This window comes from Pseudopipra pipra, chromosome 1 (assembly GCF_036250125.1).
Source record: "Pseudopipra pipra isolate bDixPip1 chromosome 1, bDixPip1.hap1, whole genome shotgun sequence".
NCBI classification, from domain to species: domain Eukaryota; kingdom Metazoa; phylum Chordata; class Aves; order Passeriformes; family Pipridae; genus Pseudopipra; species Pseudopipra pipra.
In genome coordinates, this window is record NC_087549.1 from 155,625,546 (window position 1) to 155,651,370 (window position 25,825).

A 25,825-nucleotide genomic window follows, 5' to 3' on the forward strand; every position below is an offset into this window, starting at 1 on the left:
TGGCCATACCTGGGGGAGAGAAACGGCCAGACCTTCATCCCTGCACTGCCCCGGGGGGGATGGACTGGGAGGGGGGGCAGAGAGGGAATAACCGGGAACACGGGGGGAAAACAGAGGGAATAACCGGGATAAAACAGAGGGAATAGCTGGGATAAAACAGAGGGAATAACTGGGATAAAACAGAGGGAATAGCTGGGATAAAACAGAGGGAATAACTGGGATAAAACCAGAGGGAATAACCGGGATAAAACAGAGGGAATAGATGGGATAAAACAGAGGGAATAACTGGGAACACAGGGGTAAAACCAGAGGGAATAACCGGGATAAAACAGAGGGAATAGCTGGGATAAAACCAGAGGGAATAACTGGGAGTGTGGGGATGAAACCAGGGGGAATAACCGGGATAAAACAGAGGGAATAACTGGGATAAAACCAGAGGGAATAACCGGGATAAAACAGAGGGAATAGCTGGGATAAAACAGAGGGAATAACTGGGAATGTGGGGGGAAAACAGAGGGAATAACTGGGATAAAACCAGAGGGAATAACTGGGATAAAACCAGAGGGAATAACTGGGAACACGGGGGTAAAACCAGAGGGAATAACCAGGATAAAACAGAGGGAATAGCTGGGATAAAACCAGAGGGAATAACCAGGAACACGGGGGTAAACCCAGAGGGAATAACTGGGAACACGGGGATAAACCCAGAGGGAATAACTGGGAACACGGGGATAAACCCAGAGGGAATAACTGGGAACACGGGGATAAACCCCCCGGGCTGGCCCAGGGTGGAAGGTGTCCCTGCCCGGGGCAGAACCCTCTGGAATATTCCCTGTATCCCCCCCAGCCCCCCCCCCAAGATCCAGGGGTTTTCCCTGCTGGAATCCGGGATGCAGCTCCTGCGGTGCCCCTGGAACCCCCCGGGAGCAGCGTTTGGGATTTCAAACCCCCCCTCCGCCCTGGGGCTCTGGAACCTCCCTCCCGGGTTGGTTTAATGACTCAGCCCTGGGCACTTGTTTGACCTTTCAACCCACCCGTCCTGCTCTTTAGTTTTGTCTTTAAAACTGCCCATCCCATTTTTGGGGGCTCTCAAAAGCTCTTATCCCATTTTTGGGGGCTGTCTGATCCACTTTACCCCGTTTTTTAAAACCACTTGGCCCATTCTGTTGTGACTTTTAAAGTGACTTTTCCTGTTTGGGTTTTTTTTTGGCTTTTAACCACTTTTGAGGGCATTTTTAAACCACTTATAACCATTTATTTTTTGGCCTTTAAAATTACTTACCCTGGGGTGGGTTTTTATTTTTTTTTTTTGCTTTTTAAGAGCCTCTTATCCTCTTCTCCTGGAGCTTTTAAAACCGCTTTTCCCTTTTTTTCAGGGGTTTAAAAATGACTTTTCCTGGGTTTTATTTTTTTTTTTTTATTTTAAACCAACTAATCCCTATTTTTGGGGACTCTTAAAACAACTCATCCAATTTTTTGTGGTTTTAAAGGCACTGAACCCATTTGGGGAGGGGTTTAAAACTGCTCGTGCCGTTTTTGAAGGGCATTAAAAGCACTTATCCCAGTTTTTTGGCTTTTAAAGTGACATCTTGGTGGGGTTTTTTTTGGCTTTTAAAACCACTCATCCCATTGGGGTTTTTTGCCTTTAAAAAGATTTATCCCAGGGTGGTTTTTTTTTATAATTTTAAAACCACCTTGTCCCATGTTTTGGAACTTTTAGACCCCATTTTCTGGGCTTGTAAAATTACTGATCCTGCTTGGTTTTTGGTGTTTTTTTGCTTTTAAAACCACCAGTCCTGGTCTTTTTTTTTTTTATTTTAGTCTTTAAAACTGCTCATCCCATTTTTGGGGGCTTTCAAATCCACTCGACCCTTTTTTGGGGCTTTTTAACCCACTCATCCCATTTTTTGGGTCTTTTAAAATGACTTAACTTAGGGTTTGGGGTGTTTTTTTGGTTTTTAACCCACTTATCCCATCTTTTGAGTCTTTTAAAACCACTTATCTTTTTTCTGGGGGGTGTTAAAAGTGACTTATCCTGTTTTGTTGTTTTTTTTTTCTTTTAATAACCCTTATTCCCATTTTTGGGGGTTTTTACATTCACCTGAACCATTCCCTTGGGGCTTTTAAAATGATATATCCCGAGGGTTTTTTTGGCTTTTAAACCCACTCATCCCCAGTTTTAAGGCTTTTAAAATCACTTATCCTGGAGTGGTTTGGGTTTTTTTGCTTTTTAAACCCATTATCCTTTTTTTTCTGGCGAGGGAAAGGGGGGTTTGTGTCCAAAGGGGCTCATCCTGGGAGGGTTTTTTTAGGCTTTTAAACCCCCTTATTCCGTTTTTGGAGCTTTTCAAGCCACTTCTCCAATTTTTTCATTTGTTTTCCCTCCTCAAACCCCTTATCCCAGTTTTGGGCCCTGTGAAGCCCCTCACCCCCCTTTTGAAGGGCATCAAACCCACTCATCCCAAGTTTTATTTTTGGGTTTTTTTCTGGGTGTTTGTGTTTTTTTGGTTGGTTTTGTTTGGTTTTGTTTGTTGGGGGGGGTTGTGGATTTTTTTGGGGCTTGTATCCCAATTTTTGGGGCTTTTAAAATGTCTTGGGGTTCTTTTTGCTTTTAAAACCTTTTATCCCATTTTTTTATTTTATTTTAAACCAACCCATTCCGGGGATATTTTCAGGTTACAACCCCCCCTTGTCCCACTTTCTTTTCTGACTTTAAAACTCACTTTTCCCATTTTGGGGCTCTTAAAACCACTTTTCCCATTTTCTGGCTTTTCCATTGATTTATCCCTGTGGGTTTTTTTTTGTTTTTATCACCACTTTTCCCATTTTTTGTGGCTTTAAAACCCCCTTAACCCAGTTTTTGGAACTCTTAAAGCCACATAACCCCCCCCCCCTTTTTTTTTCTTAACCCCCTTGTCCCGTTTTGGGGCTTTCCAAGCTGCTCATCCCATTTTCCAGGGGCTTTAAACCCCCTGATCCCAATTTTTTGGCTTTTAAAATGATGTCTTGGTGGGATTTTGGGGGGGAGTTGAGTTGTTTTATTTGTTTGGGGTTTTTTGTGTGGTTTTTTGTGTTAGTTTTTTTTTTTTTCCTGCTTTGGTTGTTTGTTTTGCTTTTTGTTTGGTTGGGTTTGGAAGGTTTTTTCTGGGTTTTTTTTTTGTTTGGTTGGTTTGGGTTTTAATTTTTTTCTCTTTTCTTTTCAAACCACTTCTCCCCCTATTTTTGGCATTTATTTTTATTTGCTTTCAGAATGACTTTCCCGGGATTTTTGACCTTTAAAACAAATTATCACCCCCTTTTTTTATTTTATTTATTTATTTTTTTTGGGGCTCCTAAAACCTCGTCCCAGTTTTTGGGGCCTTTAAAATTCCTCGCTCTGGGTGTTTGTTTTTTTTTTTCTTTTAAACCCCCTTATCCCATTTTCAGGGCTTTCAGAACCATTTACCCCCCGGGGTTTTTCCTTTATAAATTATTCATCCCGATTTATTTGCTTTAAAACCACTTATCCCGATTTTGGGGCGTTCACTAAACCCACTCATCTCTATTTTTGTCTTTTTAAAGATCTTATCCTCTTTTCTTTTTTTTAATCCTGGTTTGATTTTTTTCTTTTTCTTGCTTTTAAAACCACTTATCCTTTTTTTTTCTTTTTGCTTTAAAGATGATTTATCCTGGTGGGTTTTTTTGTTTTGTTTTGGGTTTTTTTTTGCTGGTTTGTTTGTTTGTTGTGATTTTTTTTTGCGTGTTTTGGGTTTGTTTTTTTTTTTCCTTTGCTTTTTTTTGCTTTTAAAACCAATGAATCCATTTTTTGGGGGGGCTTTTAGAAGAGTTTATCCCTTTTTTTTGGCTTTTAAAATGACATATGCTCGGGGATTTTATTCTTTTAAAGCTCCTCGTCACATTTTTGGGGCTTTAAAACCCACTTACCCCATTTTTTCCCTTTAAAACCACTTCTCTTGTTTTGTTTTTTGGTTTTTTTGGTTCTTTTAGAACTGCTCATCCTATTTCTGTGCCTTTTAAAACCACTTATTCTGTTTGAGGGGCTTTAAAAACTGCTCCTCCCGTTTTGGGGGGGCTTTAAAACCACTTTGTCCCCTTTGAATTCTTGTTGCCTTTCAAACCACTCACCCAGTTCTTTTGGGGCTTTAAGGTCATTTATCCCCTGTTTTTCTTTTGCCTTTAAAAATGACTTTTCCTGGTGGGAGAGGTGGGGTTTTGTTTATTTGTTTGTTTGTTTGTTTTCCCTTGTTTTTCTGGTTGTTTTTTTCTTTTAAAGCCATTTATCCTGCTTTTTAGGGACTCTTGAAACTGCTTTTAGTATTCTCTTGCATCTTCAAACCCCATTCATCCCATTTTATTTAATTTTTATTTTATTTTATTTTATTTTTTATTTTATGTTATTTTATTCAAATTTATTTCATTTTATTTTAATTTATATTTTATTTTATTTTATTTTATTTTATTTTATTTTAATATTTTATTATTTTATTATTTTATTTTGTTTTGGTTTTTTGTTTTATTTATTTATTTATTTATTTATTTATTTATTTATTTTATTTTATTTTATTTTATTTTTTATTTATTTTATTTTATTTATTTTACTTTATGGGTTCTGGCATTTAAATCCACTTATCCTGTTCTTTGTGGCTCTTAAAACCACTCATCCCAATTTGGGGACTTCTAAAATAACTCATCCTGTGGGTTTTTTTTGCTTTTAGAACAAGTTATTATTATTTTTTTTTCTTTTAAAACCACTCATCCCAATTTGGGGGCTTTTAAAACCTCTCATCCCATTTTCCTGACTTCTAAAATAACTTACCCTGGGATTTTTTTTTTGCTTTTAGAACAAGTTATTCTTCTTTTTTTTTTTCTTTTAAAACCACTCCTCCCATTTTGGGGGACCTGTAAAATTTCTTATCCCTTGTTTTTTCGTGTTTTAAACCCACTTTTCCCATTTTTGGGGGCTCTCAGAACCACTCACCCCATTCTGGGGGCGTTTCCCACTTATCCCCCTCTCCCAGGCCTTTAAATCCTCTCATCCCCATTTGGGGCTTTAAAAACCACTTAGCCCGGGGTTTTTTTGCTTTTAAAAGAGCTTTTCCAATTTATTTTTTGGCTCTTAAACCCACTCATCTTATTTTGGGGGGGGTTTCAAAACCACCCGTCCCAGAGTTCTGGCTTTTAAAATGATTTATCCCGGGGCTTTGGGCCTTTAGAGCCACTGATACCATTTGGGGGGGCTTTTAAAGCCACTTCTGCATTTTGGGGGGGGTTAAAAACAGTTTGTGCCATTTCTTGGCTTTTAAAATGACTTATCCTGGGGTTTTTTGTTGGGGTTTAAAACGACTCATCCCAATTTCGGGGCCTTTTAAAACCATTTATCCCAATATTTTGGCCTTTAAAATTACTTATCCTGGGGTTTTTTTGGCTTTTAAAACCTCTCGTTCAATTTTCGGGGGCTTCAAAACCCTGTATCCCGTTTTAGGGGCTTTTAAAAGAACTTTTCCCGGGGGGGTTTTTGGCTTTTAAACCCCCCCATCCCATTCCTCGGGCTCGTGAATTCGCTGTTTCCGAATTTTGGGATTTGTCCAAACAACTTCTCTCGGTTTTTTTGCCCTTTAAAGACCAATTATCCCTTTTATTTTTTTTCTTTTAAATCCATTTATCCCGGGTTTGGGCGGGAGGAGCGGGGGGCGTGGCCATGGAGGGGCGTGGCCGGGGAGGGGCGTGGCCAGGGATGCGTTGCCATGGGAACGGGATGCAGCCGTGGGGCTGGGGGGGGTCCAACCCCCCTTTCCGTGTGGATTTTGGGGGTCGGGGCCCCGTTTCCATGGGAACGGGGGGGTCGGGGAGGCGTTGCCATGGAGACGGGATGCGCCGTGGGGATGGGGGGGTCAGAAACCCTTTTCCGTTTGGATTTTTTTGGGGGGCCCCACACCCCCCCTCGAGCCCCCCCCGGCAGATTTGGGAGCCCTCCCGTGGGATATTCCCGGCTCTTATCTCGCCTCGTCCCTGGAATTTGATCGCTCCGAGCCCCCCCGGGCGCGGGGGGGCAACGACCGGGCGGCCCCGGAGCACTCGTGACCCCCCCGGTGATCATTAACCCGCGGGGGGCCCTCCCCGACCCTTCGGGGGGCGCGATGCGGCCGAGGGAACGCAGGTAGGGGGGCGGGGGGGGGCAGCCCCCCGGGAGGGGACACACATGGGGGTCCCGCTGGGGGCCTTGAATCGGGGCGGGCCCGTGGGAGGGGGGCGGGAGGGGGCGGGAACGGGGGCGGTGACCCCGGGGGGGCGGGCGGGGGGTCAGTGCCCCCGGGGGCTGGGAGGGGGGGTCAGTGCCCCCGGGCCGGGCAGAGACGGCCCCGCTGCACCGACGGGTCGGCAGAGCCCGGGCAGGTGAGGGGGGCGCGGGGGGGCCGGGGGTGGTCCCCGGGCACTCCTTGGGGGCACGGGGGGGTCTCCCCTTGCCCGCCCCGGGGGGGGTCAGTGCAGGGTTGGGGTTCAACAGCCACCCTGGGGGTGCACGGCCCCCGTCCCCGGGCCCGGGGGGCTCTGCAGGGGAGGGGGGGCAGGTTTCCAGGGAATCCCCCCACGGTGCCCTCGGTTTTCCCAGCGGTCGTCTCATGGGGTCCCCAGTTGGTCTGGGGTCGCCCTGTGGTGTCCCCGGGGGTCATCCCCAGGGGTCATCCCCACTGGCACCGGGCTCAGCCCACACTCCTCCCGATTTTCCCGGGGCTCAGCCCACGATGCCCCCCAGTTTCCCTGGGAACACCCCCTGGGTTCCACCGGGGTCGTCTCTGCTGTCCCTGCTTTTCCTGGGGGTCATCCCGCAGTGTCCCCAGTTTTCATGGTGGTCACCCTGGGGGGTTCCCAGTTTTCCTGGGGGTCACCCTGTGGGGTTCCCAGTTTTCCTGGGGGTCACCCAATGCTCTCCCTGGTTTTCCTGGGGGTCATCCCGTGGTGTCTCCGGTTTTGCTGGGGGTCAGCCCGTGGTTCCCCCAGTTTTGGGGGGTCCCGGCACTGCCGGTGGTGGCACCGGAGCGGGAGGGCTCAGCTGTCCCCCCCCAGTGCTGACCCCCCTGTCCCGTGTCCCCAGGATGTGGTTTCTGGGCGTCCCCTGGGCGCTGGCCCTGCTGGTCAGCGCGGCCCCCCCCCGGCCCCTCGGCGGCCCCCCTGGACCCCGCGTCCATCTTCTCGGACCTGTCCCCGGCGGAGCTCCGGGCCGTGCGGGCCTTCCTGATGGAGCGGCCGGAGCTGGGCCTGGCCCCGAGCCGGGGGGGCCCCCTGGCCAAGAACTCGCTGTTCCTGGTGGAGCTGCTGCCGCCCCCCAAGCGCGCTGCCCTGCGCTTCCTGGCGCACGGGGGGCCGCGCCCGCGGCGCGAGGCTCGGGCCGTGGTGTTCTTCGGGGCGCAGGCGGAGCCCAACGTCACCGAGCTGGCCGTGGGGCCCCTGCCGCGGCCCGGCTCCTACCGCGCGCTGGGGCCCCGGAGGGGCCGCGCTGTGCCCTTCTGGGCGCGGCCCATGACCCAGCGGGAGTACGAGCTGCTGCACGAGGCGCTCGCGGCCGCCCTGGAGCCGCTGGAGCCGCTGCTGCGCGAGGCCACCGGCTTCGGCTTCCGGAACTGCTCCGCGCGCTGCCTCACCTTCTCCGACGTGGCGCCGCGCGGGCTCGGCCCCGGCGAGCGCCGCACCTGGCTGGTGATCCAGCGCTTCGTCGAGGGCTACTTCCTGCACCCCGTGGGGCTGGAGGTGCTGCTGGACCACCGGGACCCCGACCCGCGGCGCTGGGCCGTGCGGCGGCTCTGGTACGACGGGCGCTACTTCGGCTCCGCGCGGGAGCTGGCCGAGCTCCACGCGCGGGGGGCGCTGGCCCTGGCCCGCCTGCCCGAGCCCCCCGCCCGCCACCTCTTCTCCGGCTACGAGCCCCGCGGGCGCTTCTTCACCGGGACGCCCACCGAGGTGCACGGCGCCAAGGTGTGCGAGCCGCAGGGCCGGCGCTACCGCCTGCGCGGCAACCGGCTGGAGTACGGCGGCTGGAGCCTGGCCTTCCGCCTGCGCTCCTCCGCCGGCCTCCAGCTCTTCGACGTGCGCTTCGGCGGCGAGCGCGTGGCCTACGAGCTGAGCGTGCAGGAGGCCATCGCCTTCTACGGCGGCCACTCGCCGGCGGCCATGCAGACCAAGTACATGGACGCCGGCTGGGCCATGGGCGCCTCCGGCTTCGAGCTGGCGCGCGGCGTGGACTGCCCCGAGACCGCCACCTTCCTGGACGCCCACCACCTCCTGGACGCCGACGGCCCCGTGCGCTTCAGAAACGCCCTCTGCGTCTTCGAGCTGCCCACGGGGGTCCCCCTGCGCCGCCACTTCGACAACGACTTCCAGGGCGGCTTCCACTTCTACGCGGGGCTGGAGGGGCGGGCGCTGGTGCTCAGGACCACCTCCACCGTCTACAACTACGACTACATCTGGGACTTCCTGCTCTACCCCAACGGCGTGCTGGAGGCCAAGGTCCACGCCACTGGCTACATCCACGCCACCTTCTACACGCCCCAGGGCCGGCGCTACGGCAGCCGCGTGCACAGCCACGTCCTGGGCAACCTCCACACGCACCTCGTGCACTACAAGGTGGACCTGGATGTCGCAGGTGAGGGGCCCCGACAGCTCTCGACACGCCCCGGCCGTGGGGAGGGCGCTGGGAGGGGGAGCTGGACCCAGGGGGTGTTCCAGGGACCAGGGGGCCTTGTCCCTGAGGGGGGTGGGCCACCTGGACATCACCTGGACCCTCTGGTGATGACCATCCTCAGTGGGGTCCCACCCCTCCATGGGAACATCTCTGCAGTCTCAGTCTTCCATGGTGGTGGCATCTCCTGGGGCCCCAACCCTCCATGCTGGTGGCATCTCTGGAGGGTCCCAGCCCCCCATGATGGGGGGGCTCCCTGGTTTCCCAGTCCTCCCTGGTGGCATCTCCACTGTGTCCCCCCTCCGTGGTGGTGGCATCTCCAGGGGGTCCCAGTCCACATCCTTGGTGTCACCCCCACAGCGTCCCCCCCCCTCCGTGCAGCACGTCCGTAGGGTCCCAGCCCTGTGCGGTGACACCTCCGCGGGGTCCCGTCCCCGGCCGGGGGGTCTGTTCCGCCGTGTCCCCCCCACGACCCCCTCCCCGCAGGCACCGGGAACAGCTTCGAGACGATGGACATTCGCTTCGAGAACATCTCGAACCCCTGGAGCGCGGGGGCCCGCGTGGTGCAGCCGTGGCTGCACCGGGAGCCGCGGCGCCGGGAGCGCGAGGCCGCGCTGCCGCTGGGCCGGGCCCCGCCGCGGTACCTGCTCTTCACCAACCCGCGCCGGCGCAACCGCTGGGGCCACCGCCGCGCCTACCGCCTGCAGCTCAGCTCCCACGCCGGGCCCGTCCTGCCCCGCGGCTGGCGCGAGGAGCGCGGCGTCACCTGGGCCAGGTGGGCGCGGGGGCCCCTGGGGGGGCGTGGCTGCCCCGTGGGCTCTGGCACCCGGCTCTGTGCCGACTCACCGGCGTCACCCACTGCTGTGGGCACGGTGCCTTTCCCCGGTCACACCTTCCTCTGGTGGCACTTCCCCCTTGGTGACACCTTCCCTCAGTGGTACCTACCCCTGGTAGCACCAGACCTCGATGGCACCATGCCTCACTGCCACAGTCCCCTGGTGGCACCTTCCCTTGCTGGCACCTGACCCCCGGAGCCCCCCATTCCTTCCATAGCCCCCCAGAGCAGGCGGTGGCCTCGCCCAGGGGCTCTGTGGTCCCAGCCGTGAGTGCCCTGGCTGAGGGGGACCCCAGCCTGCTGCAGTGGGGACGTGTCCAGTGACACCCCCAAGCTTGAGAGCCCCTCAGGAGTCGGGGAACCCCCCTGGAAGTGGGGTGTCCCCCAGGGCTGGGTGGACCTTGAAGCTGGGGAGCACCCAAAGCCGGGGAACCCCCGAGCCCCCTTGCCAGCCCCATGCCCCCATAATGTGACTGGGCAGGGGGTGGCACAGCAGGGGGGCCCAGGCAGGGGTGGGAGAGGGCCCCCCCGGCTGGGACCCCCCCAGCACGGGTGGGTGCCAGGCCCAGGCTGACTCCACCCCCTCACCTGTGCAGGTACCACCTGGCCGTGACGCGGCGTCACGAGAACGAGCCGAGCAGCAGCAGCATCTACAGCCAGAACAACCCCTGGGACCCCCCGGTCACCTTCGAGAGCTTCATCCGCGACAACGAGACCATCGAGGACCAGGTGACACCGGGGACACAGCGCTGGGGGCACGGGGGGTCCCATCTCCTGGGGGGGCCCAGCTTTGGGGGCTCCCAGATCCAGGGGGCTTCCCAGCTCCAGGGTCTCCCCCACTCCCATGGGGCTCCCCAGCTCCAGCGTATCCCCAGCTCCTGAGGGGATTCCCAGGTCTGAGGGGTTCCCCAGCTCTGGGGGGTCTCCCCATTTCCCACTGGTGTCCCCAGCTCCCGTGGGGGGGTCCATGGTGCCACGGGTCAGCTGACTCCGCGGTTCCCCCAGGACCTGGTGGCCTGGGTGACCGTGGGCTTCCTGCACGTGCCCCACTCCGAGGACGTCCCCAACACGGCCACCCCCGGCAACGCCGTCGGCTTCTTCCTGCGCCCCTTCAACTTCTTCGACGAGGACCCGTCGGTGGCCTCACGAGCCCCCGTCATCGTGCGCCCGCTGGACCCCCCGGCCTGCTCCCGCCTGCACATCCAGCGCTGGACCCCCCCCAGCCCCGGCGCCTGCGTCCACCCCGAGCCCTTCACCTACAACGGCACCTACCGCCCGGTGTGACCCGGCACGGGGACACCCTGACACCGCCCTGGGACGGGCCACGGGCCAACACCCCTCCGAGCCCGGCACCGGCACCACGGGGACACCGGGAACACCGGGACACCGGGGTGTGGGACGTGTCACTCCATGTCACACGGCGCCGTGTGCCAGACCATCACGTGGTGCCACGGTAACGTGTCACACACGTGTCACTTGGTGCCACGCGCGCCGTGCCGGGCTCGGTAACGGTGATGTCACCTCATCTGACCCCAGCACTGGCACCGTGTGGGACACCAGTGCCTCTGGGACACCGTGTGGGACACCAGTGCCCCTGGGACACCAGTGCCTCTGGGACACCAGTGCCTCTGGGACACCGTGTGGGACAGCAGTGCCCCTGGGACACCGTGTGGGACAGCAGTGCCTCTGGGACACCGTGTGGGACAGCAGTGCCCCTGGGACACCGTGTGGGACAGCAGTGCCTCTGGGACACCAGTGCCTCTGGGACACCGTGTGGGACACCAGTGCCCCTGGGACACCGTGTGGGACACCAGTGCCCCTGGGACACCGTGTGGGACAGCAGTGCCTCTGGGACACCGTGTGGGACAGCAGTGCCTCTGGGACACCGTGGCACGGGACGTGTCACCCGGTGCCTCACAGTGCCATACTGCACCTGTTGGGCTCAGCAAAGGTGATGCCACCCCCTCCATCGCCACGTGGGACACCAGTGCCACTGGGATGTGTCACACGGTGCCCAGTAAAGGCCATGTCACCTCCTCTGTCCTGTCTCTGCCACCGCCGGACGCCCCGCCCCGTCCCGGCTGTCACCATGTTTGAGCACAGTGACACTCGAGGTCATTGTGTCCCCCCCCCGCGGTTCTGTCCCCTCCCCCGGTGACACACAGAGCCCGGGGGTCTCTGTCCGGTTTATTGGGGACACCTACGGCGGGGGTGACATGCAGGGGTGACATGGGACAAACACGGCACACGCTATGGGGTGGCAGCCCCCCCGCCCCGTGTCCCCCTCCCTGTGCGTGGGGTGCCCACGATGTGACACCCGGCTGTGCGGGGGGAGCGCCCGGGGGGCTCGGGGGGCTCGGGGGGTCCAAGGGGACACGCAGCCAGACGGGGAGGGCACACACGTGCCCCCACCCCCCAGCCGGGACACGGACGGGGACACGCGGGGGGACACACACGGACCCCCCGAGCCTGCGGGCGCTCACACACGTGTGCGGGGGGCCCGGCTGGGGGGTCCGGGGGGGCACATGGCAGGGACACACAGACACACGGATGGGGGGGGACACACGTGTCCCGGCACGGCGGGACCCCCGACACACACGTGAGGTCCTGGGGACACACGGGGGCACAGCTGTGCACACCCCCCCCCCGGCCCGGGGGTCCCGGGGGGTCTGGAAGGAGGAGCAGGAAGAGCAGCAGAGTCCGGTAGTCCGGGGCAGGGGGACCCCGGGGGGGCCGGAGAGCGGGGGGTCCCCGGGGGGCGAACCCCCCCGCCGGCACTGGGGCAGTGTCCGTGGGGGGCAGTGGCTGGAGCCCCCCGGCAGGTCAGGGCCCAGGGGTGGGGGCTCCGGGGGTCCCTTGGCTCCAGAAGTCCCACGGCTCCGGGGGTCCCAGCTCCCGGGACAGGGGAGTTCCACGTCCCAGGGTGTGGGGGTCCCACGTTCCAGGGTCGGGGGTCCCACATTCCAGGGTCGGGGGTCCCAGGCTCTGGAGGTCCCACGTCCTGGGCGTTGGGGGTCCCACATGCTGGGCTCGGGGGTCCTGTGGCTCCATGGGTCCCACACGCCGGGGTCCGGGACTTGCAGGGGTCCCAGGTCCCAGGGTGTGGGGGTCTGAGGACTGTGGAGGTCCCAATGTTCCAGGGTCGGGGGTCCCAGGGCTCCGGGGGTCTCACGTTCCAGGGATCCTGTGACTCCAGGGGTCCCAGGCCATGGTGTCCAGGGGGGCCGGGGCTGGGGGTCCCACATTCCGGAATCTGGGGGTCCTGTGGCTCCGGGGGTCCCACGTCCTGGGCTTTGGGGGTCTCACGTGCCGGGGCCCGAGGACTCCAGGGGTCCCAGGTCCTGGGGTCCGAGGGCTCCGGGGGTGCCACTTTCCGGGGTCGGGGGTCCCGTGGCTCCGGGGTCCCGCCGTGCCCCGGCGCTCCCATTAGCTGCCGGGGTCGGAGCAGTGTCTCTGGAGCGGGGGGGTCCCCGGGGGGGTCCCCGCGGGGGGGGGCAGCGCCCCGGGCAGCGAACGGCGCCGAGGGGGGGGCGGCTCCAGCAGCAGCACCACGTCGGGGGGGTCCGGGGCACGCGGGGGGGGCGGGACCTGCCGGAACCGGGGAGGGGGAGAGTAGGGGGGGTTCGATCGATCGGGGGACCCACATCCAGGGGGACCCACACCAGGAACCCCCCCAGCACCGGGACCCTCGGTGGGTGACCCCAACCCACAGAAGGGCTGGAAACACGGTGATGGGCACAGGAGGGGGTTTGCCCCAAATCTGGGGGACTTGGGGTGTTCCCCACTCAGCACCAGGGATTTAGGGCGTCCCCCCAACCCAGCACAGGGCCCACCCACAGCAGTGGGGAACGGAGTGGTGGGGCACGGGAAGGGGTACACCCCAAATCTGGGGGGGCTCAGGGGTGACCCCAACCCACGGAGGGGCTGGATAACGGGGTGATGGCCCCCAAAACGGGGTGCACCCCAAATCTGTGGGGGCTCAGGGGTGACCCCAACCACAGAGACTGGGACAGTGGGATCCCCCCAAAGCAGGTGCCCCCCAGCCCCGGGGTCCCTCACCTGAGCGAGCGGCCGGAGGGGGGTGATGGGCAGGGGGGGCTGCAGCGGCGCCGGGGGGGGCTGGTGGGGGGAGGTCACGGTGCTGTAGGCGGGGGGCACCAACACCTGGCGCTGCAGCAGGTGCACGATGGACGAGATGTCCGCGCTCAGCCTGGACTCCAGCCTGGAATGGCCATGGGGAGCGTGGCCAGGCCGGGACGAGACGTGGGACCCCCAACCCCAGCCCTCCCCAGCCCCCCAGGATCCCCAGACCTGCCCAGCACCTGCCCCTGCACCCCTGGGGGGGGGCACCCTCCATCCCACTGGGTGGTTTAGGCACCTCAGGATGGGGTGGGGATCCCCCATTCCCCCCCTCCTCACTCAGGGCTCTACAGACCCCCCAAAACTCCAGCCCCCCCAAGCCCATCCCTCCCCCAGCCCCCCGGACCCGCAGCACCTCCCCCTGCACCTCTGTACCCCTCAAGGTGTGTCAGAGGGCTCGGGTAGGGCTGGGGGTCCCTCATTCCTCCCCTTGCACTCAGGGCTCCCCAGACCCCTTTGGGGATGGTCGGGGGGCTCCCTTGGGGTCTCACCTGAACCCCCCAAATTACCTGTTGAGCTGTTTTTGGAGCAGATCCAAGCGGGATTCCAGGTCGGAGCGCTGGCGCCGGGTCAGGGACGGGCTGGGATTTGGGGGGGCCCCGTGGGAACAACGGGGGAGCTCCTGGTACTGGCGGGCCCGGGTGTCACCCCAAAAACTGAAGATGTTGGAGACCCCCGAGAAGGCGCCTGGAAAAGGTGTTGGGGGGGTGGGTTTGGGGGGTGAATGGGGTGGGACGCTTAAGGGGGACTGGGAGAAGGATGGGGAGGATGGGGAGAGGGTGTGGGGGCTTTTGGGGGGGCTACAGAGCCTTAAACAGGGAGGGGAGGATTGCCCCCCTCCCCCCCCATGAGCCCCCCCATGCCCTTCTGAGGGGGTGCAGGGGCAGGTGCTGGGGGAGGTGGGTTTGGGATTTTGGGGAGTGTCTGCAGAACCCCCAGTGAGGAGGGGGGGAATGCGGGACCCCCCCCCCGGGGGTGCCGGGGTTTGTGTGGGGTCTGCAGGACCCCGAGCAGGGAGGGAAGGAACGAGGGACCCTCCGCCCCACCCCGAGCCCCCCGACCCACCTGAGAGGGGGTTGCACGTGTCGCTGCCCTCGCGCTCCTCGGGCTCGGGGGGGGCCGGGGGGGCACTGCGGAAAGGGGACAGCGCGGTGGCCCCCGGGGGGGGCGCGGGGGGCTCCTCCTCATCGCTGGAGCCGCAGCTGGAGGGGCTGGGGGGGTCCCACTCGGCCGGGCCTCGGGGGGCGCCGGGGGCCTGACCCCCCCCATTGCCCTCCCGCAGCGCCCGGGGCTTCTCGGGACTGGGGGCGTCTGCGGGGGACAGGCGGGGTCAGGGCCGGGTCCCGGTGACCCTGGGGTCACCCCTGGGGTCACCCCCGGGGTCCCGGCGCCCGCCCGGCCCCCCCGAGCCCCCACCTTTGTCGGGGCGCCGGCGGAAGGACAGCTTGCGGCGCCGGAGCCGGGAGAAGCCGCCGTCCAGCTCGTCACTGCCCGGGGAGCCGGGGATCATGTTGGTCTGCGGGGACACGGGGGCACAGTCGGGGGGCTGCGGGACCCCCCCGCTTTGCCAGGAGCCCCCCAGCTTGCTCAGGACCCCCCAGGGGTTGCTCAGAGCCCTCAGGCTTGCTCAGGACCCCCAGATCACCCGAGACCCCCCAGATTGCTCAGCCCCCTCTAACTTGCTCAGGACCCCCCCCCACACTTGCTCAGGACCTCCTGGTTTGCTCAGGACCCCCACCAGCTTCCTTGGAGCCCCCTGCTTTGTTCAGGACCCCCCAACTTTCTCAGGAACCCCCAGTTCATTTGGACACTCCAGCCGGCTCAGGACCCCATGACTCGCTCAGGACCCCCCACCCGCCCCCCCGCCCCCCCGAGCCCCCCTCACGTCGCGCAGGTTGAAGGTGATCTCGAGGGTGCCCCAGAAGCGGTCGGAGAACTCGGGGTACATGTCGAGCACCTCGAGCAGGTCCTCGCGCAGGATCTTGTGCAGGTCGCAGTAGGTGAGTGCCCGCACGTCCGCCCGGGACTTCCCCGGCCGCGCGTGGAGGTGCAGCGGCTCCCCGAAGGTGTCGTTCTTACCTGGGGGGGGGAGGGCCCGGGGAGTGACCGGGGGGGTCCGCGGGGCTGGGGGGTCCCGGGGGCTCTGGGGGTGCTCGGACCGTCCCAGCCACACCCGCGGGTGCAGCGGCTCCCCAAAGGGGTTTGTGCCTGGCGGGGCACCCCGGGAAAGGGGGGGTCTCTGGGGGGTCCCGAGAAGGGCAGGGGTGACTCTGGGGTCCCCGAGAAGGGGTGGTCACTGGAGGAGCACCTGGTGGGTGCGGGGGGGGATCCCAGGGGCTCGGGGGTGCAGCAGGTCCCGGCACTGCCCCGGCTGTTGGTCTTACCTGGGGGGCAGGAGGGGCACTGGGGGGTCCCCGAGAGGGGGGACACCCTGGGAGGTGGAGGGTCACCCCAGGACAATGGGGGTTCAGCAGGACGAGCGGGGTCAATGTGGGTTGCCCCCAGCACCCGGGGGGCACCGGGGTTGTGTCCAGCACTGGGGGGTCACTGGGGCTGTACCCCGGGCTGGGGGGACCCCAGGAGGTGAGGGGTTATCTCAGAGGTACTGGGGGGTCCCCGGGAGGCGGGAGGTCACCCTGGGGTGCCTCCAGCACAGGGGGTCCCTGGGAGCCTCGGTGTCACCATGGGGACACTCGGGCTGTGCACAGGACCGGGGGGCTATGAGGGGCAGTGGGGGGTCCCCAGGAGGTGGGGTGTCACACAAGGGGCACTAAGGGCTGGGGGGACCCTAGGAAGCATTTGGGGAGGCAGGGGGCCATCCCACGGGGTGCTGGGGGGGTCCTCGGGAGGTGGGGGTGTCACCCACGGGACATTGTGGGACCCACAATGAGAGGGGGTTCCCCGAGGGGCATCGGGGGTTCTCCAGGATTGGGCAAATGCCTCATGGGGCACTGGGGGACCCTGGGGGGAGTCACTCGAGGGGGACTGGGGGCACCCCAGGCCACAGAGGGTCCCCATGGGGCACTGTGAGGTGCCCAGGAGGTGGGGGCTCACCCTGGGGGCACCCAGCACTGGGGGCCCCTGAACACAGTGGCTGCCCCGGGGGACACCGAGGGGACCCCGCGGGACCCCCGGGCCGCGTGGGGGGTCTCACCCAGGATGGCGACGACGACGTCCCCGCGCAGGATCTCGATGGAGCCGCGGGAGATGAAGTAGAGCGCGGTGAGCACGTCCCCCGCGTGCACCAGCGTGTCCCCGGGCGGCGCGTGGGTGGTCTTGAACTTCATGGCCAGCGCCCGCAGGCAGCCCTTGGTGGCCCCCCGGAACGGGGCACAGTTCTGCAGCAGGCTGCGGTTCAGGTGCAGGCAGATGTCGGCCTGCAGGCACTCGGGGAACCCCTTCAGCACCTGGGGGGCACAGGGGTCAGGGGGGCACAGGGGTCAGGGGCACAGGGTCAGGGGGGAACAGGGGTCAGGGGGGCACAGGGGTCAGGGGGGCACAGGGGTCAGGGGGGCACAGGGGTCAGGGGCACAGGGGTCGGGGGGCACAGGGGTCGGGGGGGCACAGGGGTCGGGGGGGCACAGGGGTCAGGGGCACAGGGGTCGGGGGGGCACAGGGGTCGGGGGGGCACAGGGGTCAGGGGAGCACAGGGGTCAGGGGGGCACAGGGGTCAGGGGGGAACAGGGGTCAGGGGGGAACAGGGGTCGGGGGGGCACAGGGGTCGGGGGGGCACAGGGGTCAGGGGCACGGCGGGTTTGGAAAGGAGGTCACCACGTTCATGGGGCTGCTGTTGGTCCAGGACCAGGACTGCTGGAAGCACTTCCCAAGCAATGGGGGGCTGAGGGTCATGGGGGATTTTAGGGGTCTCCAGGAAGTTTTGGGGGTCCGCAGGGGTGTCCTGGGGGGTTCACTGCATTCATGACAGTGCCACTGCTGTAGGGCCGGGCGTGCTGGAGAGCTCGAGGAGCGAGGGGCCAGGGGACTGCGGGGGGTGCTGGGGGGCCCTGCTGGGTTTGGGGGTCCCGGGGGTCTCACCGTGTTCATGTCGATGCCATGGCTGCAGGACCAGGACTGCTGGAAGCAATCCCTGAGGAGTGGGGGCCTGAGGGCCATGGGGGGTTTTAGGGGTCCCATGGAGGTTTTGGGGGCCTGTGGGTTTTGAGGGGTCTCACTGCATTCATGTCAATGCCATTAGTGCAGGACCAGGTGTGCTGGAAATACTCCTTGAGGAGTGGGGGGCTGGGGCACCGGGGGGGGTTTTAGGGGTCCTTTTGGGGGTCCCAAGGGGTCCTGGGGGTCTCACCACGTTCACGTTGAAGCTGCTGGTGCAGGACCAGAAGTGCTGGAAATACTTGTCGAGGAGTGGGGGGGCTGGGGGGCCATGGGAGTTTGGGGGGGATGCAGTGGGTTATGGGGGTCTACGGAGGGATCTGGGGGTCCTGGGGAGCCATGAGGGCTTGGAGGGGGTGCAATAGGTTACGGGAGTCCAGGGCAGGTTTTGGGGGTCCTGGAGGGCCGTGGGGGTTTGGGGGGGCTGAGGTGGGTTCCAGGGGTCCGTGGTGGGTTTTGGGGGTCCTGGAGGGCCGTGGGGGTTTGGGGGGGCTGAGGTGGGTTCCAGGGGTCCGTGGTGGGTTTTGGGGGTCCTGGAGGGCCGTGGGGGTTTGGGGGGCTGTGGTGGGTTCCAGGGGTCCATGGTAGGTTTTGGGGGTCCTTGGGGGATGTGGAGGTCTGGGGGGGCTGTGGTGGGTTCCAGGGGTCCATGGTGGGTTTTGGGGGTCCTGGAGGGCCGTGGGGGTTTGGGGGGCTGTGGTGGGTTCCAGGGGTCTGTGGCAGGTTTTGGGGGTCCTGGAGGGCCGTGGGGGTTTGGGGGGCTGTGGTGGGTTCCAGGGGTCTGTGGTAGGTTTTGGGGGTCCTTGGGGGATGTGGAGGTTTGGGGGGGCTGTGGTGGGTTCCAGGGGTCCATGGTAGGTTTTGGGGGTCCTGGAGGGCTGTTGGGGTTTGGGGGGGCTGTGGTGGGTTCCAGGGGTCCGTGGTGGGTTTTGGGGGTCCTGGAGGGCCGTGGGGGTTTGGGGGGCTGTGGTGGGTTCCAGGGGTGCCGGGGGTCTCACCGCGTTCATGTCGATGCCGTTGGTGTAGGACCAGGCGTGCTGGAAATACTCCTCGAGGCGCTGGCGCAGGGGGTTGGGGATCTGGTGGAAGCGGATGAACTCGCGGACGCGCAGCATCTGCGTGTGGTACCGCGCCGTGCCCGAGTACAGCCGCTGGATGATGGCTGACACGTTCCCGAAGATGCTGGCGTACATCAGCGCTGGGGAGGGGGCACGTCAGGGGGGCTGCACCCCAACACCCCCCCCTCCACTGCCACCCCCGGGTCCCCGTGCCCCCGGGTGTGGGCGCTGGATGGTGCAGACACGTTCTCAAAGACGCTGGATCACATCGGTGCTGGGGAAGGGGCAGGTCGGGGGGGCTCTGCACCCCCAAACCCCTCCAAACCAACCCCCCCCGCTGCTGCCAGGGCTGAGGCTCGGGGTACCTGTTGGCATGGGGGTCTTCATCATCGCAGGGGTGCCCATTGTCACAGGGAGGCCCATTGTCACCCAGGGCTCCCATCACCACGGGATCCCCATTGTCACCACAGGATCCCCACTGTCACCCAGGGCTCCCATCACCACGGGATCCCCATTGTCACCACGGGATCCCCATTGTCACCCAGGGCTCCCATCACCACGGGATCCCCATTGTCACCACAGGATCCCCACTGTCACCCAGGGCTCCCATCACCACGGGATCCCCATTGTCACCCAGGGCTCCCATCACCACGGGATCCCATTGTCACCCAGGGCTCCCATCACCACGGGATCCCCATTGTCACCACAGGATCCCCACTGTCACCCAGGGCTCCCATCACCACGGGATCCCCATTGTCACCCAGGGCTCCCATCACCATGGGATCCCATTGTCACCCAGGGCTCCCATCACCACGGGATCCCATTGTCACCACGGGATCCCCATTGTCACCACGGGATGCTCATCATCATGGGGGGTGCCCAATGTCACAGGGGTCTCTATCAGCATGGGGTGCCCATTGTCTTGGGGTGCCCATTGCCATTGGGGATCCCCATCATCATGGGGGGTGCCCACCAGCACAGAGTCCCCTTTGTCACAGGAGTGCCCACCAGCACAGGGGGGTGTCCATCAGCACGGGGCACCCATCACCACCGGGGGTGCCCATCGTCACAGTGGTCCCCATCACCACAGGGCTCCCCACCATCATGGGATCCCATCATTGTGAGGGTCCCCATCATTGTGAGGGTCCCCATCATCACCAGGGTGCCCACTGTCATTGGGGCCCACATTGTCACGGGACTCCTCATCACCATGGGGGTCCCCATTGTCGTGGGGGGTGCTCAGAGTCACCGGGGTCCCCATCACCAAGGGACTTCTCAGACCCCCGAGCCCACCCACCCACCAGCACTGCCCATGTCCCCAAGTGCCACATCCACAGGGCTTTGAAATCCCTCCAGGGGTGGGGACTCCACCCCTGCCCTGGGCAGCTGTGCCAGGGCTGTTTCGGGGAAGAAATTTCCCCAATATCCAACCTGACCCTCCCCTGGCACAGCCTGAGGCCGTTCTTCCCTCTCCTCCTGTCCCTTGTTCCCTGGCAGCAGAGCCCGACCCCCCCGGCTCCCCCCTCCTGTCAGGGGGTTGCAGAGCCAGAAGGTCCCCCCTGAGCCTCCTTTTCTCCAGGCTGAGCCCCCCCAGCTCCCTCAGCTGCTCCTGCTGCTCCAGCCCCTTCCCAGCTCCCTTCCCTTCCCTGGACATGCTCCAGCCCCTCAGTGTCCTGTTGTGAGGGGCCCAGAACTGCCCCAGGACTGGAGGTGGCTCAGCAGTGCCAGCACAGGAGATGGTCACTGTCCTGGTCACACTATGGTGACACAAGCCAGGTGCCCACTCTTGCCCACCTGGGCTCATGTCCAGCCTCTGTCACCAGCACCTCCAGGGTTTTTCCACCTTTCCAGCCACTCTGCCCCACGTCTGGAGTGTTCCATGGGGCTGGTGTGGCCCCAGAGCAGGATCTGGCACTTGGCCTGCCTGGTCCTCATGCAGGTGTCCCCAGCCCAGGGATCCCACCTGTCTGGATCCCTCTGTGGAGCCTCCTGCCTCAGCAGAGCCACATCCTACCCATGTGTGTCACCTGTGCACGGGCCGAGGTGCCCCTGGTCCCCTCGGATGGAGCATCGGGGAAGGCGTCACACGCACACGGGTGTGCACATGTGTACAGGTATGCACACACACACACAGGTGTGCTCTCACACACACAGGTGTGCACACGTGTACAGGTATGCACACACAGGTGTGCTCTCACACACACACACACACACACGGGTGTGCACATGTGTACAGGTATGCACACACACACACAGGTGTGCTCTCACACACACAGGTGTGCACACGTGTACAGGTATGCACACACAGGTGTGCTCTCACACACACACACACACACACGGGTGTGCACATGTGTACAGGTATGCATACACACACAGCTGTGCTCTCACACACACAGGTGTGCACACACAGGTGTGCTCTCACACACACGGGTGTGCACACGTGTACAGGTATGCACACACAGGTGTGCTCTCACACACACAGGTGTGCACACGTGTACAGGTATGCACACACAGGTGTGCTCTCACACACACAGGTGTGCTCTCACACACACACACAGGTATGCACACACACACACAGGTGTGTTCTCACACACACAGGTGTGCACACACACACAGGTGTGCTCTCACACACACACAGGTGTGCTCTCACACACACACAGCTGTGCTCACACACACACACACAGGTGTGCTCTCACACACACACAGGTGTGCTCTCACACACACACACAGGTATGCACACACACACACAGGTGTGCTCTCACACACACAGGTGTGCACACACACACAGGTGTGCACACATACAGGTGTGCTCTCACAAACACACACACAGGTGTGCACATACACACATACAGGTGTGCTCTCACACACACACACACACACACACACACACGTACAGCTGTGTTCTGACACCCACACAGAGATGCTCTCACACACACAGGTGTGCACACACACATGTACAGGTGTGCTCTCTCACACACACACACCCAGAGGTGCTCTCACACCCACCCAGAGGTGCTCTCACACACACGTACAGGTGTGCACACACATGTACAGGTGTCCTCTCACACTCACACCCCCCAGAGGTGCTCTCACACACACACAGAGATGCTCTCACACACACAGGTGTGCACACACACACAGGTGTGCTCTCACACACATGTACAGGTGTCCTCTCACACACACACAGAGATGCTCTCACACACACACAGGTGTGCACACACACACAGGTGTGCACACACATGTACAGGTGTCCTCTCACACTCACACCCCCCAGAGGTGCTCTCACCCCCCGGTCACTCACATCCAATCAACATGACGCAGATGGAGAAGATCTTCTCGGAGTTGGTGTTGGGGGAGACGTTGCCGAAGCCGACGCTGGTGAGGCTGCTGAAGGTGAAGTAGAGGGCGGTGACGTACTTGTCCTTGATGGAGGGCCCTCGCCGGGGGTCGCTGCTGTTGAGGGGCTTGCCGATCTGCTGGCCCAGGGCGTGCAGCCAGCCCGTGCTCTGCCCCTCCACGTTGCCGATGGCGTACCAGATGCAGGCGAGCCAGTGGGCGATGAGGGCGAAGGTGCACATGAGCAGGAAGAGCACGGCCGCCCCGTACTCCGAGTACCGGTCCAGCTTCCGCGCCACCCGCACCAGCCGCAGCAGCCGCGCCGTCTTCAGCAGCCCGATCAGCGTCGTCGTCTGGGGGGGACAGGGGTCGGTGGGGGGAGAGACACCCCACGGGCACCCGGAAGGGCGAGGGGGGGCCCTGACCTAAGCCAGGCACCTCCGGCCCCCCGGCCCCTCTCCCCACATCAGCAGCCCGAGCAGAGTCGTCATCTAGGGGTGTGGGGGGAAAGGGGGTTAATGGGGCAGAGACACTCCATGGGCACCCAGAAGGGGGGGCCATCCCATCCGCACCAGCAGCCCCATCAGTGTCGTCAGCCGGGGGGACAACAGTGGGGAGACACCCCACAGAACCACCAAAAGCCCAGGGGTCTCTGCCCCAGCCAGGCACCTCCATTCTATAAGTCTCTCTCCAACAGAGGGGGCCTCAGGTGCCCCCCAGGGCAAAGGTGGTCTGGAGAGGGAGGAAAGGGGACAGTGGAGGCAAAGAACCACCACAGATCCCTGGAAGGTCAAAGGGTGCCCTGGGTCCCTGCCCCAAAGCAGGATCCCCGTCCCCTCTCTCCACAAGAGCCCCAGGTGCCCCCCGTGTCCCAGCCCAGAGCAAAGGTGGTTTGCAGAGCAGGACAGGGGGCATGGGGGTGTCCTGGGCTGGGGGCACACGTGGGACCCCCAAGCACCAGCCCCTGGGAGGACCCGGCACCCATCCCCGGCCTGGGGGCACAGGTAGGACCTCCAAACGCAACCCCCAGCACCAAAACAGCCCCGCCCAGCCAGGGCACGGCCCAGCCAGAGCCACCACGTCCCCACGTCCGTCACCTCCTCGGAGCCGGAGCCGAAGATGAGCAGGTCGAAGGGGATGGCGGCCACCATGTCGATGAGGAACCAGCCCTTGAAGTAGTGGATGGCGATCTTGGCGGGGTGGCTGACCACCTCCTCGTTGGAGTTGACGTAGGTGGTGCGGAAGTTGATGAGGATGTCGATGATGAACATGATGTCCACGATGAGGTCCACCACGTTGAGGGGGCTGCAGGAGTAGCCGCAGTGGTGCCGCTGGGCCTCCTCGGAGTCGCTGAGCAGGAAGGCGGCCGAGTAGGGCGTGAAGATGGCCGTGTAGATGACGAGCAGCAGGATGAGCCAGTCCCACACCGCCTTGAAGGGGCTGTAGTGCAGGATGGTCCAGCGGTGGATGCGCGGCGCCTGCAGCTTGTACTCGGGGAGCACGTCGGCGCCCAGCGACAGCACCTGGGGGCACGGGGGGGTCAGTGCTGCACCCCGGCACCCCACAGGGCTCCGCTCCCCGGCCCAGGTACAGGTGGCACTTGGAGACGTGGGTCAGGGGTGGCCTTGGCCACGCTGGGTCAACACTGGGCACGGTGGTGTTAAAATGAACAGTTTTGTAACTCTCTGGGGTGCAGAGGGACCCCAGTGCAGAGGGACCCCCGTGTGAGCCACAGGGGGTGCACGGGGGCCCTGACATGGGTGATGGGGGGTGAAGGGGAATGGCTGGAGGGCACAGCTGGGACAAAGGCCCCCCCAACACCGAGTCACCCCACAAACCCCTTCTGCCCCACAGACACCGTTGGGGCACTTTCAGGGCACTTCCCACCCCAAACACCCGCAGACACGACTCTGTCCTGTGCCACTCACCCTGTGCTCCCCCCCCATGCCCTTCAACCTGCCCCACTCCCAACATCTCCATCTAGGGGGGGCACAGACATCCGCCCAGCATCCCCATCAGGAGAGCATGAATCCCCCCCCAGCCACCCTCACCATCTCCACTGGAGGGCACAGACCCCCCGTGCCTCCCATTCCCTGTGCAGGACACCTGGCACAGCCTTTAGGTGTGACCCAGGGGTCCCTGGGCATTCTGGGGGGTCCCTGGGGGGGGTCCCTCCCCTCCCTGCCACCACAGAGACTGTCACCATGTGCAGCCCCACGGCTCAGGTGAGAGATGACAGGGGGTGACCCACAGCCCCCCTGCCCTGTGCCCCACAGCAGTCACAGTCCCCCTGCTCCCCACTGGGGTCCCCTCACCCCACTTCTGCCCCCCCCGCCCATGCCCACCGTGGGGCTCCCACCCCCTGTGGCACTGCAGGGAGGGGAACGGGCACCGTCACCCTGCACCCCACCGGCCCCCCAACCCCGGGGGCACCTCTGGGGGGCCGGGGGGTCTCCTGGGGATCCCCAGTCATGCAGGGCCAGAGCTTTAGGCAAGCCCCAAACCTCCCCAGACCAGACGCAGCCGGAGCCTCGTGTGGCCACGGCCGGGTCACGGTGGGCACGGTGCCCCCCCCGTGCAGCACCCCCCGCCCCCCCCGTGCAGCACCACCCCCCCCCCCCGTGCAGCACCACCCCCCCCAACGCCAGAGCCCGGGTGCGGTACCGGTACCTTCTCCTCCTGTCCGTGCCCGCTGCCATCGCGGCGCAGCCCCAGGCAGGTGCCACAGAGGGGGACCCCGGGCATGGAGCTGGGCCCGGGGGGGGGCCCGGACCGGGGGGACGCGGGGGGGGTGCCCGGGAACTCCTGGAGCAGCTGCAGGAGCGCGGGCAGCATCCTCGGGCGGGGGGCAGTGGGGGTCAGCTCCCGCCGGCCCGTGGGCACCGGGGACCCCCGTGCCCCGGCCCTGTGCCCATCGCAGTGCCCAGGGACCCCCGGCAGCAGCGGGGACCCTCAGGGGCAGGGGGGGTCCTCAGTGGCAGTGGGGCCCCACGGCATGGCAGGGACCCCGGCGTGGCAGGGCCCCCGGTGTGGCAGGGACCCCCGGTGTGGCAGGGACCCTGGTGTGGCAGGGATCCTGGTGTGGCAGGGCCCCCAGTGTGGCAGGGACCCCGGTGTGGCGCGCGCCGGCCACGCTCCGCCGGAGCCGACAGGAATTATTGGGGCGGAAATTTTTCCCAGGCTGCTCCGCTGCCGCCGCCACGGCCACGGCCAGGGCTGCCCCCCCCGGCCCCCCGTCAGCCCCCCCGGCCCCCGGTGACACGCGGTGACACGCGGTGACACGCGGTGACACGCCGGAGGGGTCAGCGTGCGGCGGTGACACGGCGGCGACACCGGCAGGGCTGGGGGTGCCCACAGGCGATGTGGCTCGAGGTGGGACACGTCACAACCCCCCCAGGCACCCCAATGGCACGGAGGGGGACAAGGCAGCCCCGTGGCAGCGAGCAGGGTGTGACGGGGCACACACACGCCACAAACATCGCGGGAACACGTCAGGAACGCGCCAGGGACATCCCACACCTGCGCCAGCGTGGGGGGCACGCAGCCAGCCCTGCAGGGAGCAGTGTCACGGGGCACACCCACACCAGGAACACGCCAGGAACACGCCAGGAACACGCCAGGAACAGCCCACACCTCTGCCTGGCATGGAGGGGATACGATCAGCCCCGTGGT

The 25,825-nt window shown here is 62.4% G+C and overlaps 2 protein-coding genes across 3 annotated transcripts in view; one reads left to right on the plus strand and one right to left on the minus strand.

Annotated features, from left to right (window-relative positions):
• Window positions 1-7,094: 7,094 nt before the first annotated feature.
• Window positions 7,095-10,878, plus strand: AOC1 (amine oxidase copper containing 1). Its single transcript, XM_064649265.1, is given in 5 exon segments — window positions 7,095-7,145; window positions 7,147-8,638; window positions 9,161-9,449; window positions 10,106-10,238; window positions 10,515-10,878. Coding segments are annotated over 5 exon segments (2,244 nt in total). The 3' UTR covers window positions 10,794-10,878.
• An 805-nt stretch (window positions 10,879-11,683) lies between these two features.
• KCNH2 (potassium voltage-gated channel subfamily H member 2) overlaps window positions 11,684-25,825 on the minus strand; it is a 29,183-nt gene continuing 15,041 nt past the window's right edge. For both annotated transcript variants that reach the window (XM_064647368.1, XM_064647422.1), the window contains 10 exons: window positions 23,251-23,676; window positions 22,119-22,506; window positions 18,758-18,957; window positions 16,804-17,056; window positions 15,535-15,728; window positions 15,066-15,165; window positions 14,715-14,960; window positions 14,159-14,336; window positions 13,569-13,731; window positions 11,684-13,097 (listed from right to left, as the gene is read on the minus strand). In XM_064647368.1, the coding sequence (XP_064503438.1) occupies window positions 12,936-13,097; window positions 13,569-13,731; window positions 14,159-14,336; window positions 14,715-14,960; window positions 15,066-15,165; window positions 15,535-15,728; window positions 16,804-17,056; window positions 18,758-18,957; window positions 22,119-22,506; window positions 23,251-23,676 (2,310 nt within the window). In that variant the 3' untranslated portion in view covers window positions 11,684-12,935. The remainder of the gene's footprint in view (window positions 13,098-13,568; window positions 13,732-14,158; window positions 14,337-14,714; window positions 14,961-15,065; window positions 15,166-15,534; window positions 15,729-16,803; window positions 17,057-18,757; window positions 18,958-22,118; window positions 22,507-23,250; window positions 23,677-25,825) is intronic.